This window comes from Electrophorus electricus, chromosome 17 (genome assembly GCF_041902795.1).
Source record: "Electrophorus electricus isolate QZ-2024a chromosome 17, ASM4190279v1, whole genome shotgun sequence".
Taxonomy (NCBI): Eukaryota; Metazoa; Chordata; class Actinopteri; order Gymnotiformes; family Gymnotidae; genus Electrophorus; species Electrophorus electricus.
Window position 1 is genome coordinate 20,539,827 of NC_137513.1, and position 17,650 is coordinate 20,557,476.

General features: G+C 36.6%; 4 protein-coding genes across 4 annotated transcripts; 2 read left to right on the top strand and 2 right to left on the bottom strand.

The window, feature by feature from the left end:
* LOC118242564 (olfactory receptor 52K1-like) lies at positions 1 to 2,017 on the top strand. Its single transcript, XM_035534340.2, has 2 exons — positions 1 to 23; positions 367 to 2,017. The coding sequence occupies exon 2, from the start codon at positions 386 to 388 to the stop codon at positions 1,370 to 1,372; it is 987 nt and encodes a 328-aa protein (XP_035390233.1). The 5' UTR covers positions 1 to 23; positions 367 to 385; the 3' UTR covers positions 1,373 to 2,017.
* Positions 2,018 to 5,565: 3,548 nt separating this feature from the next.
* On the top strand, positions 5,566 to 7,166 carry LOC113567727 (olfactory receptor 52K1-like). Its single transcript, XM_026995822.3, has 2 exons — positions 5,566 to 5,588; positions 5,932 to 7,166. Exon 2 carries the CDS (start codon positions 5,951 to 5,953, stop codon positions 6,935 to 6,937), a length of 987 nt encoding a protein of 328 aa, XP_026851623.3. The 5' UTR covers positions 5,566 to 5,588; positions 5,932 to 5,950; the 3' UTR covers positions 6,938 to 7,166.
* A 1,640-nt stretch (positions 7,167 to 8,806) lies between these two features.
* On the bottom strand, positions 8,807 to 10,218 carry LOC113567726 (olfactory receptor-like protein OLF4). Its single transcript, XM_026995821.3, has 2 exons — positions 10,194 to 10,218; positions 8,807 to 9,995 (listed from the first exon to the last, which is right to left on the bottom strand). The coding sequence occupies exon 2, from the start codon at positions 9,941 to 9,943 to the stop codon at positions 8,972 to 8,974; it is 972 nt and encodes a 323-aa protein (XP_026851622.2). The 5' UTR covers positions 9,944 to 9,995; positions 10,194 to 10,218; the 3' UTR covers positions 8,807 to 8,971.
* Positions 10,219 to 14,268: 4,050 nt separating this feature from the next.
* Positions 14,269 to 15,729, bottom strand: LOC113567725 (olfactory receptor 6E1-like). Its single transcript, XM_026995820.3, has one exon. It carries the CDS (start codon positions 15,727 to 15,729, stop codon positions 14,797 to 14,799), a length of 933 nt encoding a protein of 310 aa, XP_026851621.2. The 3' UTR covers positions 14,269 to 14,796.
* Between the last annotated feature and the right edge of the window lie 1,921 nt (positions 15,730 to 17,650).

A 17,650-nucleotide genomic window follows, 5' to 3' on the forward strand; every position in this document is an offset into this window, starting at 1 on the left:
CTGAGTGGACTTGTAAATTGCCCGTAAGTCATACTGCATATAGTTTATAATAATAATTGTGCCATGTAGTGTTCTATTTGCCTCATATCAATGGCAAATTGTGATTTTAGACAGCTTTATATAGCTTTTATTTTACTTTTGTAAATGTTTAACAGAATAGTTCTGTATAACATTAATATATATTAAACAATGATTTATATTAAAATATAAATAACAATAATAGAATTATGAATATTCACAACTTTATTTTTATATTTTTTATTAATAATATTGCCATATTGTCATATACATCTATTACAATTATCATTTTAATGTAAACATGTATTCTTTCTGTGATTTTTACATTTTATTTATTTATTTTTGCAGGTGTAAAGAAACCACACAAATGAATTTTACCTTCAGTGTCAGCAATGGAAATGATTCATTTGATCAGGGATTTTATCTAATTGCTTTCAACACACTGGCCAACAAGAACTACCTGATACTAGCATTGGTAATTATCTACCTGATCACTTTACTATGTAATCTTACTCTACTGGCTGTAGTCATGATGAACTCCAGTTTACAAAACGCTAAGTTCCTTGCTATTTGCAACCTTGCCATTGTTGACATTTCGATAAGCAGTGTTATCATTCCACAAATGGTCCCTGTGTTTGTATTCAACCTCAATCACATCTCATTTGGCACCTGCTTCTCCCAAATGTTTTTCCTGCACTTTTTCGGTGATATGGAGTCCTTTTCTCTCGCCCTTTTGGCTTATGATCGTCTGGTTGCTATTTGCTTTCCTCTGCGCTACCCAACTATAAACACTAATCTGAGCATGGGAATGATCATAGCTGCCATTTGGTTTCTGGTGTTTCTGATCGAGGTTTACCCAGTAACTCTGGCAAGTCTCCTCCCCTACTGTAACTCAAGAGTAGTGGGGAGTTGTTGCTGTGAGCATGGCCCACTTGTCAATCTAGCCTGTGCAGATATCTCTTATAACAAGAGAATGGCAACTGCCAAGTCTCTGGTGGTTTTGTTTGGTCCTCTGACATTCATTATTTGTTCTTATGCTATAGTAATTATTGCAGTGTTACGAATTGCATCAGCAACCCAGCGCTGGAAGGCCTTCCACACCTGCCTCACTCACCTACTCTTGGTCTTAATTTATTATCTGCCAGTGATCTTGGCTTATATACTGGGGAATCTGCAATTAATACAATCAATAGATATGTACACAGCAATTCTGACCATATTTGTTACCCTTCCACCACTGCTAAACCCTATCATATACAGCTTAAAGACTGAAGAACTGCGAGACAAAGTGCTCAAATTTCTTATTACACCAAAAGTAGCACCACACTTGCATAAGCAAGAAGCAGCAAGTTAGAGTTTTTAGAGGAATTCATTACTTTTACATATCATATAACTGGTATTAATGGGTCTGAATTTCACTGGACAACTGTCAGATATAAAATAGGAAATGGGATTTGGGAATTTCATTACTTGTCTACTAACCTATTGTGTTAAAAATCAAAAGGGAACTCTTGAATTTTGAAAATGACTGAATATGAATGCAATAATAATGATAATAAAAATACACCCAATGTGTATTTTCTCAAAGTATTCATGAAGTAATATTGTGATTATTTCTGTGAGGTCTCTTTAACATGACAGTAAGGCAGCAGCATGATTTTGTGACAATTCAAGATAAAATGAATTATGCAGCTGAATAACAGTGAAGCCAAACAGAAACAAATAGATCTCTGAGAATGAAACAGAGTGAAAGTTGTATACTGGTATATAGTGCCCTATTGATATAATACATGGATTAGTTTAAAGTGGTATACTGGTATAAGGTGGTCTGGTGATGTTCTACATGGATTAGTTTAAAGTACCATACTGGTATATAGTGCCCTGTTGATATAATACATGGATTAGTTTAAAGTGGTATACTGGTATAGTTTAAGATGACATCATTCTATCGATCAACAAATCAGATAATAACAAACATAATGTTCATGATATTATTCAAAACATTTGTCCTCACATCCTAATGATAATACATAATAAATATGATATAATAATGATTATAATAATATTGATTTGTTGTATTTTTTAAAATGTTGTTTTATTTTTAATAAAATCATGAAATGTTAAACAAAGTAAAGGTCCACCAAGCAATGTATAGGCCATGGTAATCAAATAAGTATTCATTCCGGCTTTAAGTATCCATGGAGCATTAATTCCTAACACCTTCTAGAAAATTATTCTACAATTTATGAGTTATATAACAGAAAAATATTGCACCAAGCCTTCTTAAAAAGACATTAGGTCAGTCAAATTAATTTGAAGGTGATAAAAGCATTTACTCATCATGTAGGATTAACATAATTTACTTGAGATATCTTCATATGTATAATATTCAATTTTAGTATACTATGCAGACATTACTTATGCACATTTATACATTTAAAATAACCAAAGCTGGCAAGTGCCGACATTTCTGTTACACTACAATGCTAAAGTAAAAAGGTAAGTTTTACCACTAGATCTAAAGACTGTGATAGAGGGAGTAGATCTAATGCTTAGTGATAGACTGTTTCATAGCTTCAGCACAGCAACATCAAAGGAGGGTTCATACTTGAACTAAGAGCAAGGCCATACCTGCCTAAAGTGACTGCACATTAAAATACTTTATGCATGTCAGGAAGTAACTTTCTCCAAAATCTTAGAGTGAAAAGGTGTGCTGTAAATGTAACTGGAGAGGACAGAGGGTCAACATCAGTGTTATGCGCGAGAGCACATACTTGCTTGTTTGTTATGTGTTTCTGGGGGAACCAATATAATGAGTGATGCAGGTGTTTATGTTGCAGAAAATCTGCTTCCCGCATAGACGGAGCTTTCCCTTTAAAAGATGGAGGGAGGAGAAGCAGAAGAGAATGCACACTGCATGTGACACACACACACACACACACACACACACACAGAGAGAGAGAGAGAGAGAGAGAGAGAAAGAGAGAGAGAGAGAGAGAGAGAGAGAGAGAGAAGAGAGAGAGAGAGAGAGAGAGAGAGAGAGAGAGAGAGAGAGAGAGAGAGGGAAGACACTGTTTAATTAAACACAGGCTTTTTTGTTGTTAGCCATAGCTCTGTTAAATAATGAGTCTGTGATACACTCATATATTACTTAGCTATTTGATATTACTTGAGCTGTAACAGAGTTCTGGACAGTAGATGCAGTTATTCATTCTACATGTAATAGGCAGATATCTAGGCATCTTAGTTAAGGTGCGGGTGCCTACCCTTTTATTTATGTTTTCTTGTGTAGATATAAAGTTTAAATATTTTGATGGTCCATTTTCTTTAGTGCTGTCAACAGACTAGACTCTTCCTCCCCCATGCCGGTCTATGCTGATCATGCTTATTGGTCTCTGGTGTGTACATGTTGTAAGTACTGTGTTGGTGGGGTGGGGTGGGGTTTTTTCTTTTTCAGTTTTATGTGATAGTTTCACTTCAGCTCTGTCCCTCTTGACTTGATTCCCTTTCCAATAATCTCCTTTAATCCAAAGTTATCGGCCTTGATTACGCCCAGACCTGCCACAGCATTTTAATGTGGGGGATCACCTGGGATATATAGCTAATCACTGGATGTGGATGTGGATGTGAGTTGGGAGTCAGTTCTGGAAATGTGCAGTTTTGCTGCACAGGCAGTTCATGACTGTAGCCCTCTCTGCAGTGATATTGTCTTTGCAGTGCCTGTGCAGTCACTATGACACAGTTTGAAGCACAGACATCCTTGAACACACCTTTATTAGTTATTTGTGAAGAAAACATCTTAGAAAGGACATTTTGATCAACTAGATGTGAACTTTGTTATCTTGATTTCACACCATCTAATGAAAAATGAAATCAGACTGAAATTAAATTATTTTTGATGAGATGGTTGAGGTGGATACATTACACACTAATGTTGACAGCACTGAAGTACATGCAGAGGGTTCTCCTACTTCCAGTTCTGAAGCAGAAAGACCTTGTAATTCACCTAAAGCAAAGGCAATGTTACCATTACATTTATGGCATTTATAGTTCAAAGTTCAAAGAGGCTTTATTGTCATTTAAGCTATATACAAATACACAGCAAAAATGAGACAATGTTCCTCCAGGATCATGGTGCAACATAAAACAACTGTGCAACAGACAACATGCCACAAAAGTGCAAACAATACAATATAGTGTAAAATGTTATAAACATTATATAAACAATAATAAATACAGGACAGGACAAATACAAAATGAATAGACAGTGCAATTATTTAGTCCAGTACACAGTACTGGTAATATGCAAAATGAGTTGTGCAAAAGAGTCAGTGACATGCTATAATCAACATAGCAGTCACTGGTAGCAGCCAGAGCAGTTCAGAGTACAGTGCTCTAGCAACAAGTAGGATAATGTGCAAGACTGCAACAGGAGTGCATATTTAATTTGTGTGAAGCTCAACTTCAGCACTAGTCCGATTTAACTGATGCTTTTATCCAAAGTGACTTACAATTGTGACTGAGTACAACTTAAGCAACTGAGGGTTAAGGGCCTTGCTCAGAGGCTCAACAGTGGCAACTTGGCAGTGTTTGGGCTTGAACTGGCAACCTTCCAATTACTAACCAGGTACACCATTGAACTTCCACTGCCCCTAGTACTAGGGACCGTGAACCTCAAACTTGGAAAGTGGCTCCAGCAGATCCCAGGAACAACTTCTGAGATCTCCATCCAGAAGAGTGCAGTCCTGGGAACAGCTACGATACTATGCATAAATTTGACCTAAAACTTCAGATTGCCACACAAGTCCTAAAAGTAGAGAATGAGAGCCAAATAAGACAAGAATATTAGTCTCTGTAATTTATTTATTGAGAAAATGCCACTGTTGCACTTCCTACTTCTAGAGAGCTGTGCAGTCACTCCAAACCTCATTATCCAATTTTGTGTCAAAATCATAAGTAAACAATGCTGGAAATGTAAATTAAAAGAGTGGCCACATCTCATTGTTTGTAGAACTTGAGATTGTTTGTTGTTGTTTCAGTGTTATGTTTATATTTGGGAAAGAGACACTGAGCTCATTTTAGTGCTCTTTATTAAGTTCCAGCTGCCAAAATTCAGAGAAAATGAAAATGAAAACATAATTGGCAGATGTTATTAAACTAGCCTAGACTACTAAGTGCGATGGGGAATCCAAGAGGTTTTAAATTAGAAGTGCTGCCTACAGCTGAAACATAAATTAAAAATCAATGTATGCAACATTTGCTATTTGGTAGTGGCATCCTTTTACAATTTTGTATCTAAGGACAACATTTAGGTTGAAAATTTCATATAAACCTTATACACAGTTCATCCCCCTATTGTTGTTGTTTGTAATAAATAGTCCAATTAGGTACTGCAAAGAAACTTTCAGTTTAATTAGTTGAAGCTAACTGATTTTTTGTTTGTACACTCAGTGACTAATTAATCCCAAATTACCATTTGACATTTTTTTGAGCTGCTTATATTTATGACATTCCTTAGATGTTCTATATTTCAAAGAGAAGGCTGAACTGAGTGGACTTGTAAATTGCCCGTAAGTCATACTGCATATAGTTTATAATAATAATTGTGCCATGTAGTGTTCTATTTGCCTCATATCAATGGCAAATTGTGATTTTAGACAGCTTTATATAGCTTTTATTTTACTTTTGTAAATGTTTAACAGAATAGTTCTGTATAACATTAATATATATTAAACAATGATTTATATTAAAATATAAATAACAATAATAGAATTATGAATATTCACAACTTTATTTTTATATTTTTTATTAATAATATTGCCATATTGTCATATACATCTATTACAATTATCATTTTAATGTAAACATGTATTCTTTCTGTGATTTTTACATTTTATTTATTTATTTTTGCAGGTGTAAAGAAACCACACAAATGAATTTTACCTTCAGTGTCAGCAATGGAAATGATTCATTTGATAGGGGATTTTATTTAACTGCTTTCAACACACTGGCCAACAAGAACTACCTGATACTAGCATTCGTAATTATCTACCTGATCACTTTGCTATGTAATCTTACTCTACTGGCTGTAGTCATGATGAACTCCAGTTTACAAAACCCTAGGTTCCTTGCTATTTGCAACCTTGCCATTGTTGACATTTCGATAAGCAGTGTTATCATTCCACAAATGGTCCCTGTGTTTGTATTCAACCTCAATCACATCTCATTTGGCACATGCTTCTCCCAAATGTTTTTCCTGCACTTTTTCGGTGATATGGAGTCCTTTTCTCTCGCCCTTTTGGCTTATGATCGTCTGGTTGCTATTTGCTTTCCTCTGCGCTACCCAACTATAAACACTAATCTGAGGATGGGACTTATCATAGCTGCCATTTGGTTTCTGGTGTTTCTGATCGAGGTTTACCCAGTAACTCTGGCAAGTCTCCTCCCCTACTGCAACTCAAGAGTGGTGGGGAGTTGTTGCTGTGAACATGGCCCAGTTTTCGTTCTAGCTTGTGCAGATATCTCTTATAACAAGAGATTGGTAACTGCCAAGTCTCTAATGGTTTTGTTTGGTCCTCTGACATTCATTATTTGTTCTTATGCTATAGTAATTATTGCAGTGTTACGAATTGCATCAGCAACCCAGCGCTGGAAGGCCTCCCACACCTGCCTCACTCACCTACTCTTGGTCTTAATTTATTATCTGCCAGTGATCTTGTCTTATATACTGGGGAATCTGCGATTAATACAATCAATAGATATGTACACAGCAATTCTGACCATATTTGTTACCCTTCCATCACTGCTAAACCCTATCATATACAGCTTAAAGACTGAAGAACTGCGAGACAAAGTGCTCAAATTTCTTATTACACCAAAAGTAGCACCACACTTGCGTAAGCAAGAAGCAGCGAGTTAGAGTTTTTAGAGGAATTCATCACTTTTACATATCATATATCTGTTTCTAATGGGTCTGAACTGCACTGGACATCTGTCAGATATAAAATATGAAATGGGATTTGGGATTTTCATTATGTGTCTACTAACCTATTGTGTTAAAAATCAAAAGGGAACTCTTGAATCTTGGAAATGAATGAATATGTATGCAATCATAATGTTAATAAAAATAAACACCCAAACAATGTGTATTTTCTCAAAGCATTTATGATGTAATCTTGTGATTCTTTTTGTGAGGCTTCTTTCACGTCACAATAGGACAGCAGAATGATTTTGTGAAAATTTAAGATAAACTTGTAATGCAGCTGAATAACAGTGAAGCCAAACAGAAACAAACAGATCTCTGAGAATGAAACAGAGTGAAAGTGATATATAGTGCCCTATTGATAGAATACATGGATTAGTTTAAAGTTGTATACTGGTATATAGTGGTGTGGTGATGTTCTACATGGTTTAGTTTACATTTACAGTCACATTTATGGAATTTTGCTGAGGCTTTTACACAAAGCAGCTTGCGATTCTGACTGAACACAACTTGAGCAACTGAGGGTTAAGGGCTTTGCCCAGGGGCCCAACAGTGGCAACTTGGCAGTGGTGGGGCTTGACCTGGCAAGTTTAGAGAGGAATACTGATACATAGTGGTCTAGGGATTGTCTAGTAATGCTCTATATGGATTAATTTAAAGTGGATTAGTTTAAAGTGGTATACTGGTATATAGTGGCTTACTGATGTACTACATGGATTAGCTGAAAGGTCCAGAGTTAACCGTATATTGATGCCTAAAAGGGACAAAACAAATAACAACAACAACAACAACAACAAATCTAGCTTACATACTACCATGTGCAAACTCTAGATTCAACACAGCACTTATTTATTTATTTTATTTAGCTTTCTTTTAATACAAGGAAAATTAATGGATCCTAAAATACATTTACTTTGCACATAGACCCTGTGCACTGCATTCATTTTTCATTAGAAAACAACAGTATGTAATTCAGGCAAACATCTGATAACCAAGTGAAACTTATTCCCCCTAAAACAGAAGCATCCTAGTAACACATAACTATGTTGTTTTTGCTTAATTGCTTTTTCATGCTTCATTGCAAGTATTATAACCAGTCTATATTAGAAGGGGATGCTCTTCCATAATTACCACAAGATGGCAGCAAAAGATCAAGTTGCATGTTAAACACATCCTGAGAAATGGTTGTTGCCGAAACATATATGCCAAGTCAAGAAATCAGTTGATCAGGTATTAAAATAATTATAAGCATAAAATGCTACCCACAGATTACATTAAGCATACCCAGGCTGAATTTTGAACTATTTTGACACTTTTTAATTTTCAACTCAGATTTGTGGTTTGACAGTGTTTGTCTTATGCCTACAGCACAGTCTCATCCCTTAATCAAGAGTACAATCTACAGCACCACTATGTTCCACAGTGAGTTTGACTTTCTACTTTGGCTCAGGTTTAGCTTTCTTCATCTCACATTCTTTTACACAGTATAGAGTCCAATTTAGAGTCCAGTTCTGGAGTGTTGAAAGACTGCGCAACTGAGTATTTACCTTTTTTAACATGTGCTTGAAGTACTTTATAATTTGGATCATAGGTGCCACAGGGGAAAAAAGTTAAACTGCTGTGGCCCTTTACAATTATACATATATGTAATCCTATATTAGGCCATATAGATACAAATATGCACTGATGAACTAACATTTGCAATAATAATTTTACAATAATTAAAAATGTTTGTACAATCATTTTACACTTACAGCCAGGCTTTCAGAAAAATAAATCTGACAAGGATCTTCAATTCAGTCCACAGCAAGATTCTTAAAATTTTATTCAATTTTTTTTTCTGCCAACATGCATGAGGCAAAAATCTTTATTTATTTATTTTTTCTAGAGTGCTTTTGCTCCCTGGGGCTGTGTGGGCAGATCTCTTTTTTGCTTGTTTTCTTAATTGTTTGTTTGTTTTTGTCATTTCATTCAACCCTGGGCCATTACAGTGGATCTCTTTTTGAGCACTTTCAATATGACACCCTTAAATTCTGTTGTATTTAAGACATAAATGATTGGATTTAGCATAGGTGGAAGAGCACTTGATAGGGAAGTACTGATTATCCTAGCATTGGGATGCAGAGGGCAAATTAAAGCCGCAAGGTATATACCCAATAAAGGGAGGAAAAATATTCCTACTGCCAGTAGATGAGAGACACAAGTCTTCAGTGCTTTAAGTCGTTCCTCCCATGTGGTAATCCTACGTAGGGAAAGGAAAATGCCTAAATATGACAAAACTATAGCAACCAATGGTGCATAGATTAGTAATACAGTACATAGTTTTGCCATGAAATAATTTATGCTGTTGTCATTGCAAGCAATTGTGTAAATGGGTCCATGGTCACAAAAGTAGCTTTTTACCACATTGGTTTTACAGAATGAAAGTCGGGTGATTGAAATTACAATCATGCCCATCAAAAAAGTGATAATCGACCATACTGCTATTAAGACTACAAATATAAAGGAGTTATTCATGATGACATGGTATCTCAGGGGTAAGCAAATGGCAATGAAGCGATCATATGCCAAGACAACAAGAGTTAAACTCTGTACACCACTGAATACAAACACAAAAAACATGTTAGTTAAACAGGCCCCGTACGATATGTACTGAGAATCAAAAACAAATGTCTTCATAAGGTTAGGAATCATAGCATTTGTTTCACCAAAGTCCGCCAAAGCTAAATTGAAGATCCCTATGTACTTGGGAATGTGCAGGCTTCTGTCAGTTAATATCACCATAAAGACAACTGAATTTTCAAACACAGAGGTGATATAAATAAAAAATAAGAAAACAAAGTAGTATTTGCTGAAAGGCATATCAGAAAAACCACTGATGAAAAAGTACTCAGGGTGCACAAATGACATATTAGTAGATAAACTAGAGTTTAAAGCACTCATGATGGTATTGATTCTCCTGTAGGTGCTGGTTTTCTCTTCACCTTAAAATGATCTATACAATGAAGTAAACAAAAACACTATATAAAAATATATATGTGTATATTTTCAGTTCATTGTATATAAAATATGAAGATGGTGCACTTACAATGATAAACCTTCTTCAGTATTATTTAAAAAGAGTTATTTGTAGCTGATTAATTAGAACACACCAGTTAATTCTAATAATGATAAAGCACTTTAAATGATTCACCTTTCAGTATGGGCTTTTGTTCGTTGCCTTTTCTGGAAGTCAGAATCTGAGTGAACTTGAGACCTTTATATATAGTGACATTTTCCCATATATTTTCACGTAAGAGGTTAGTCAGTGCAGTAACACATTTGTCTTTGCAAGCCACATGGTCATTTTTTAAAAGGTCCCCGACTCCACCGTCTCTTCTTTTGTATTGTATTGTTTCAGTAGCTTTCAGAACTAGGTAAGAGGCACATGACACTTGATAACCTTTAGAGAAAAGGTTTGTCTTGTTTAGTAATAGGTTTGAGTAAAATGAATATTTTCTTTTTATTCTACAAATTCCTACCAACATTTCTACAAAATTCAGTATAAAAATATTGCCATTTAGAGCATTTATTTGCAGAAAATGACAACTGGTCAAAATAACAAAAATGTGTTTTCAGACCATAAATAATGCAAAACCATTCATTTTTAAACAACTTGTGGTTCAGAGGGATTAGACGGATCCATGTGCAGCTTAAAGGTTTAGGGCAAAAAAAATAAAATAAAAAAGCCTAAATACGCTAAAATTATAGCAAGAATTTGTGCATAGATGAGTAATGCAGTACATAAATTTGCCATGAAAAATCATATGGCAGGACAACAAGAGTTAAACTGTGTATACCAATGAATACAAAAATAAATAAATAAATAAATAAATAAATAAATAAAAACCATGTTAGTTAAACAGGCCTCCTATGATATGTACTGAGAATTAAAAACAAATGTCTTCATAAGGTTAGGAATCATAGCATTTGTTTCACCAAAATCTGTCAGAGTTAAATTAAAGATCCCTATGTAGTTGGGAATGTGCAGACTTCTGTCAGTTAATATCATGTAAAATGTAATATCATGTATCAGTAACATAAGTGACATTTTTTAGTGAAGTTTAGACAATGAGAAGCAGATAGACAAGCCTGCTCTGGTGATCTACATAGCCATATGTTTTATACTATTGCCACATTTCCCATGCCTTACTGTCGGCACATTCCTGCATATGCTTTAGGGCTGTAATGAGATTATAAAATTCTGGGAGTACATACTGTCCACATTGTCCAATGTGCATGAAATTCTGATTAACAAAAATCCTGGTTTCTGTCTATAAACAATGGTGGCTATTTTACCTTCACATTATCTAAAAAATTACTAATATTGCTAAATATTGCTAATATTGCTGCTAAAAATACCATTAAACATAATTGGTTCAGTCCAAATATATGATTATTGCAATAATGACCTTTATTCTATTATGATATTGTTGCCCTTGAGCACACTAATGATAAATGATAAATCAGCTACAGTATTGGCATGGGATGTGACTGCATCTACTCTTAAGGATTTAATAAAAGTCCATTACATAAATGGCCTTTAAAAACACACTCTATACTTTTGTCTTTTTTCTTTCTCAGTTGGTGTGATTTTATTTGAACTGGCTGTAATTTTGACTGTACTGTGTGAGAGAGTATATGAATACAAACCCATCGTCAGCACTTCCACTGACTCATACAATGCATCATCAGCACTTCCACTGACAGCAGTTGTAATTTATGAATGTTGGCATCGGAGCTTGTATGCAAAATGGCAGGCAGCAAACCATTAAGTAAGAAAATTAATGACAGTTATGCCAACAATACTGATAAAACATACCCCCCAGTTCAACCCCACCATCACCCCCACACCACCTGCTACTGTCACAGATGCTCCGGTCCACTTCTCAGCCCCTTTACCGTCTGCACTCGCTGTTCCAGGTCAGGATCATGTTCCTTCTCCTTCTCCAGGCCCGAGGCCTGTTTCACCTCCAGTTCTGGCTCCTTCTAAAGGCCTAGTTCTAGTTCCCACCCCTAAGTGGGTTCCAGTTCCAGGTCCACTTTCTATTCTAGCTTCCTCTCTTGTCCTGCTTATCTCTTACTGCTGTTCCTATTCTATGTCCTGTTCCTGTTCTTATTGCAGGCCCTTCCCCTGCTCCAGTCACTTTCCCTGGATCTGTTGTCACTTTCTGATTGCATCTCCCATTCTTGACCAGTTCCTGATTTCGGCACCTGATCCTGACTGGACCATAGCTCTCGACCTGGCTCCTAATCTGCTTCTAGCCACTGGCCTTATTCCTCCGGCGCAACACCATCCTCTTGGCTCAGTCCTGCTCTGGGAACTGAGGGGCCCTGTTTGCCCCTTTGCACTTTGGAAGCTGTGCATTACTTGAATGGTGTGGTTATAACGTCTCCCCTCTGGTTTTCATGGCATTAGCACCAGATGGTTTTGCTTTTGTGTCTATTTCATTCTGCCCTCCTTCATATCTCATGTATTGTTATTTGCCTTTTGATGTTTTATCCTCATTGCCCTGTATATATACCTCTTGTCATCTTGTTTGTGTCGGTCCGACATCAATTGCTTACTTTACATTTCCTTGCTTTTGCATTCCTAATATCTCTTTGGCTTATTCCCATTGTTGCATATTCAGAATGTGTTCTAGTACTCATTATTGATGAAGGAAAGGAGCACAATTTACATAAACTGGGCAATGACTGGGTTTTGACAGGGGCAGCTGGTATAAATGGACTGGAGTCTATAATAAATATTAAAAACATCAATAATCATATTTTTTTATTCATATAGTTGATCATGTTAACATTGCCAAATCTCTTCTACACATTTAAAACACATTAAAGTGTTTTGAAAAATGAATTAAACTTGATGTGAACATTCTACCATGTTAAAAATTGCTACTATTACTGTGTTACAATGTTACTATGTTAAAATCTTGTCATTCCACCATCAGGCAGGAATTTACCAATCACACATTACAGCTATTCCCCCATTACCAATCACCTGCTTATTAGTAATCACCTGCAGCTGTTCATCATTCCACTCGCTTGCTTTTTAAGTCCCAGAGGTGCCCATTGCCAGTGCTTTGCATTCGAATTGCCAAAGCCATCTGCTGAAATTCCTCCTTGCCTGTGTTGTGCTTTTCTCAGTGCTTTCTGAGAAAACTTTCTGTCAATGGGCAGAAATAGTTGGCCATGTAGGCTAACGCAAATAAAATAAAATGTTTCATGATAAAGAACATTGACTTATTGATCACAATGCATTTATTTATATGGTGAATATAAATAAGTGAAGAAGAATAAGATAGAAAGGTACAAATGAACAGGCCCTCTGATGGGCCCTAGCGTGGATCCCACAGTCTAAAATTGCCACTGGGTATTTCCTATTCTGAGAGTTTTATACATTGGTTATCAGTGTAACTGCTCTAACCTTGATATCCATGTCTATTTTGTTTGCCTGATTTTTCATTAGACCCTTACAAACTGCAAATGTCGATTGTGCCTTTGTATTCTTTCTGTTGTTTGCCAATAAAGGATGTCCTCAAAAGAGTTAGCACCATCTCTCAGTGACTCCCGTTTCTTTAAGGCTACCCAGCTCCTTCTACATTAGTCACAGTGAAGGCTGTGTGATAAGTGTGTTTTGATGACAATTCCAACATATTTAGATGACATGATATTTAGAAGTATAAATACATTAAACTAGGCTGATTTCTCTTAATGTTCACTTTTTGTAAACTCACATGGTGTGTATTATATGCGTTCAACTAAATTAATGTTTGTATACATGAATTTCCCTAATTGTAATTAATTTATTAATTTTATTACTTCGGTCAGCTTAAAACACTTTCATGAGCTATGATATGATGGATACTTATTTCCCTGTAACAGTGGAGTTGAAGAATGTGTTTCTTATTTTAAGAAAATACATACATGCAGCAGACTGGAACTAACTGCACAGTTACAAAACAATAAATATACAGGCAAAATATTTGGATCCACACAAATCACCCAGTTACCTCAGTGGATGGCATTTCTTCTTGCAGCAACCCCATGAGTAGTGCTAAAGCAACAGCTGAGCCAAAAACTGGCCAATCAGCTGATTGGAACCCCACATGTCCTTACTCAGTACTGAAGAATAAAGCCCCCAAATATAGGAACTGATTGTGGTGACAGTAGAAACCTGACAGAGCCTCACCCTGAAAAATATTACTTTTTATTGCGTTTTTACCTTAACTTCATATTCATTGTCATTTCAAAACTATTTTACTAAAGATTATTCAATTCCGCAAAAATTGTCAATGTTAAAATGACTTGCTTATGTTAACAGAAATAGGCAGTTAATGCAGGAAACCAGTGAAGACTGACATGAATACGACTACAACAGTACAACTTTTGATCTGAATATAGGTATCACTCCTGCCAGATGTGGTACACTGGTGAGGCAGGCCCTGTTTTATTTGAATTTTAATTGAATTATCCTCTCTATTTCTATTGTTTACAGCCATATCTTACAGAATCATTAGAACGATCCTTTAGGTTTTCATTTTCTTTTTTTCCCAGAGATGTTGGCAGTACTTCCATGTGGCACATTTCAATGTAAATGTAATGTAAATGGTAGAACAGCAGTTAAACAGCAAAAATACACTAAGTTGTATTTCTTTATATTTAACATCTGTTGTCAACTACACAGTTGGATTAATCAGAGGAAAACAGTGCATATAAATTGTTTCAGGAATATCGAAGAACCTCATATTCTTTCTTTATTTGATTGTTTTGACTTTAGATATGACTCTGAATATTTTATTTCTGATTTCTTTTGTTCTTAAACAGTATATGAAAGGATTTAATAAAGATGGACCAAGGATAGTCCCAATTCTCAAACCATGTCGCTCCTCCACAGTTAAAACCAAACCTGTCCTTGTCAGAACTGTCACTACAAATGTGGGCCCAAAATAGCAGATAATGACTACTAAGTGGCTAAAGCAAGTATTGAACACCTTTTTCTTGCTACACATTGAGGTCATTTTGATTACAACAATAACTATCCTTATGTAAGTTGCACAGATAAAACCAAATGTTCCAAATAGCATAAAGAAAGATAAAATTGCCATCATATCAAAATATGGAGTTGGATCTACACAAGTTAGCCTGACAACAGATCCATAGTCACAAAACATGAACTTCAGAGTTGAGTAACACAATGGTAGTGGAACTACACTTCCAGGAACTATGGCCATAGTAGCAGAACCCAGAATCCAAAGCAATAAAGTGAGCAGAATAGAACGGAAATTTGACAGAATAGAATGATACCGCAGTGGATTGAGTATAGCAATTAATCGGTCAAATGCCATAGCAGAAATAGTAAACAGCTCCATCATAAAACTTAAACCAAAAACAAACATCTGAACAACACATGGTACATAAGATATGGTTTTATAGCCAACTATAAGAACAGCTATCATTGTTGGACATGAGCTGGTACAATAGAGCATGTCTACAATTGCCAAATTGCAGATAAAAAGGTACATTGGCTGGTGCAGACGCTTATCCAAGACAATAAAGCATATGTTTACAAAGTTAGCAAGCATAACCAGCAGATATACTGTAAGAATACCAATACCAATAGCCACTGGCCTTTCAAAATTGTCAAAACCTGTTATAACAAATTCCGTTATGGAATCATTCTTAGTCATGGTTTAATGCGCCTTGTGACAGATTGTTTTATCTTCTTTCTTTTCAAAGTCCTTGAAGTGTCATCACAGCTTCAATATTTCATGCACTTTTGTGTCTGAGAAATGACAAGCAAAGGTGCTACTTTGTGCTACTTCAAACCCTATCTGGCAAAACCCATGGTATTTATGTACTTCAGCATGATTCAGCTCATAGTCTCATGTAAATTCCTCAAGGACAGTGAAATTGGGAGAGGCTAGAGTCACAACAATTCATCTTGGCTTTATCTGTGCATCTGCCATCTTGGGAGGGGCTTAAGTCACAGCAATTCATCTGAAACAAGCACAGATGGCTTCTGGAGAAGCATTATTTAGCCAAATAGCTTAAAACATATATGCAAGTGGGTGCATTCATTTTGCTTGTCAGAAAATATCTGAATCGGGCTATCAATTGGAAGGTTGTGGGTTTAACTCCCAGCTCTGCCATTAGCAATTGTTGGGCCCTTGAGTAAGGCCCTTAACCCTGTAAGCAAACAGGGTGGTGTTGTACAATGACTGACCCTGCACTCTGAACACAGCTTCCAAAAAAAAGAAGCTGAGATATGTGATGACAGCATTCTGTTGAATCTGAAATATTACCTGGATGGCCATAAAATAGATTTTTTTTTATCCTGGATACATAAACTACTTCTACAGAATTCAAGAAAACACCTATTACAATATAACTTTTAACCACACTTTCGGTCTCCACATGCACGCCCTTATGTAATCAAATGCTGTTTGTCGACTACAGTTCAGCATTTAACACTATCATCCCCTCCCTACTCACTACTAAGTTGGAGGATCTAGGACTGCATACATCCCTGTGCCACTGGATCTCCAACTTCCTAACAGACAGACCACAATCAGTACGGGTGGGCAACTGTGTCTCATCCACCCTCACCTTCAGCACTGGAGCTCCTCAGGGTTGTGTCCTAAGCCCCCTACTCTACTCACTGTACACCTACGACTGCGCAGCCACTTCCAGCTCCACCATCATTGTCAAGTTTGCTGATGACACCGTTGTCAAGGGCCTGATCTTGGACAACGATGAGAGGGCCTACCTGGAGGAGATTAAACACCTGGAAAACTGGTGCCAGGAAAATAATCTCCTCCTAAATGTCAGTTAGACAAAGGCGCTGATCGTGGATTGCAGCAAGAAGCAAGAGCGGCACTACCAACCTGTGAGGATCAGTGGAACCATGGTGGAGAGAGTAGATAGTTTCAGGTACCTTGGTGTTCACATCTCGCAGGACTTGTCTTGGTCCAGCCATACCAACTCCCTGGCAAAGAAGGCTCGTCAGCGTCTTTACCACCTCAGATACCTAAGAGACTTCAGACTGCCCGCCAAGGTACTGCGGAACTTCTACACCTGCACTATCGAGAACATCCTCATGGGGAACATCACAGTCTGGTTTGGGAATAGCACCAAGCAGGACAGACAAGCACTCCAAAGGGTAGTGCGTTCAGCAGAGCGCATCACTCACCTGCAGACCATCTACTACAAGCGGTGCCAGACCAAGCCCAGGAGGATTGTGAAGGACCCCACCCATCCCAACAATAGGCTCTTCTCTCTGTTGAGGTCAGGGAGGTGCTTTTGCTCCCTAAAGACCAAGACAGAGAGATTGCAGAGGAGCTTCTTCCCACAGGCCATTCGGGCCCTGAATCAGGGAAACTGATAAACTGTGGGGACCACCACCACCATGTAACATAACTGTATATATATTCAATAACTGTATATATATTCAATTACCACCATGTAACATAAAAACTGTAAATATGTAACATATGTAACATAAAAACTGTAAATATGTCATTTTACAAAATGGATCTGTACATTCTGTACATTGTGTACATACATATATACACAACCATATACATTGTACATTGTGTATATAAACATAAT

Bases quoted from the DNA above. Each gene is read 5' to 3' on its own strand.
- LOC118242564 (XM_035534340.2), top strand. From the start codon at position 386: ATGAATTTTACCTTCAGTGTCAGCAATGGAAATGATTCATTTGATCAG.
- LOC113567726 (XM_026995821.3), bottom strand. From the start codon at position 9,943: ATGAGTGCTTTAAACTCTAGTTTATCTACTAATATGTCATTTGTGCAC.
- LOC113567725 (XM_026995820.3), bottom strand. From the start codon at position 15,729: ATGACTAAGAATGATTCCATAACGGAATTTGTTATAACAGGTTTTGAC.
- LOC113567727 (XM_026995822.3), top strand. From the start codon at position 5,951: ATGAATTTTACCTTCAGTGTCAGCAATGGAAATGATTCATTTGATAGG.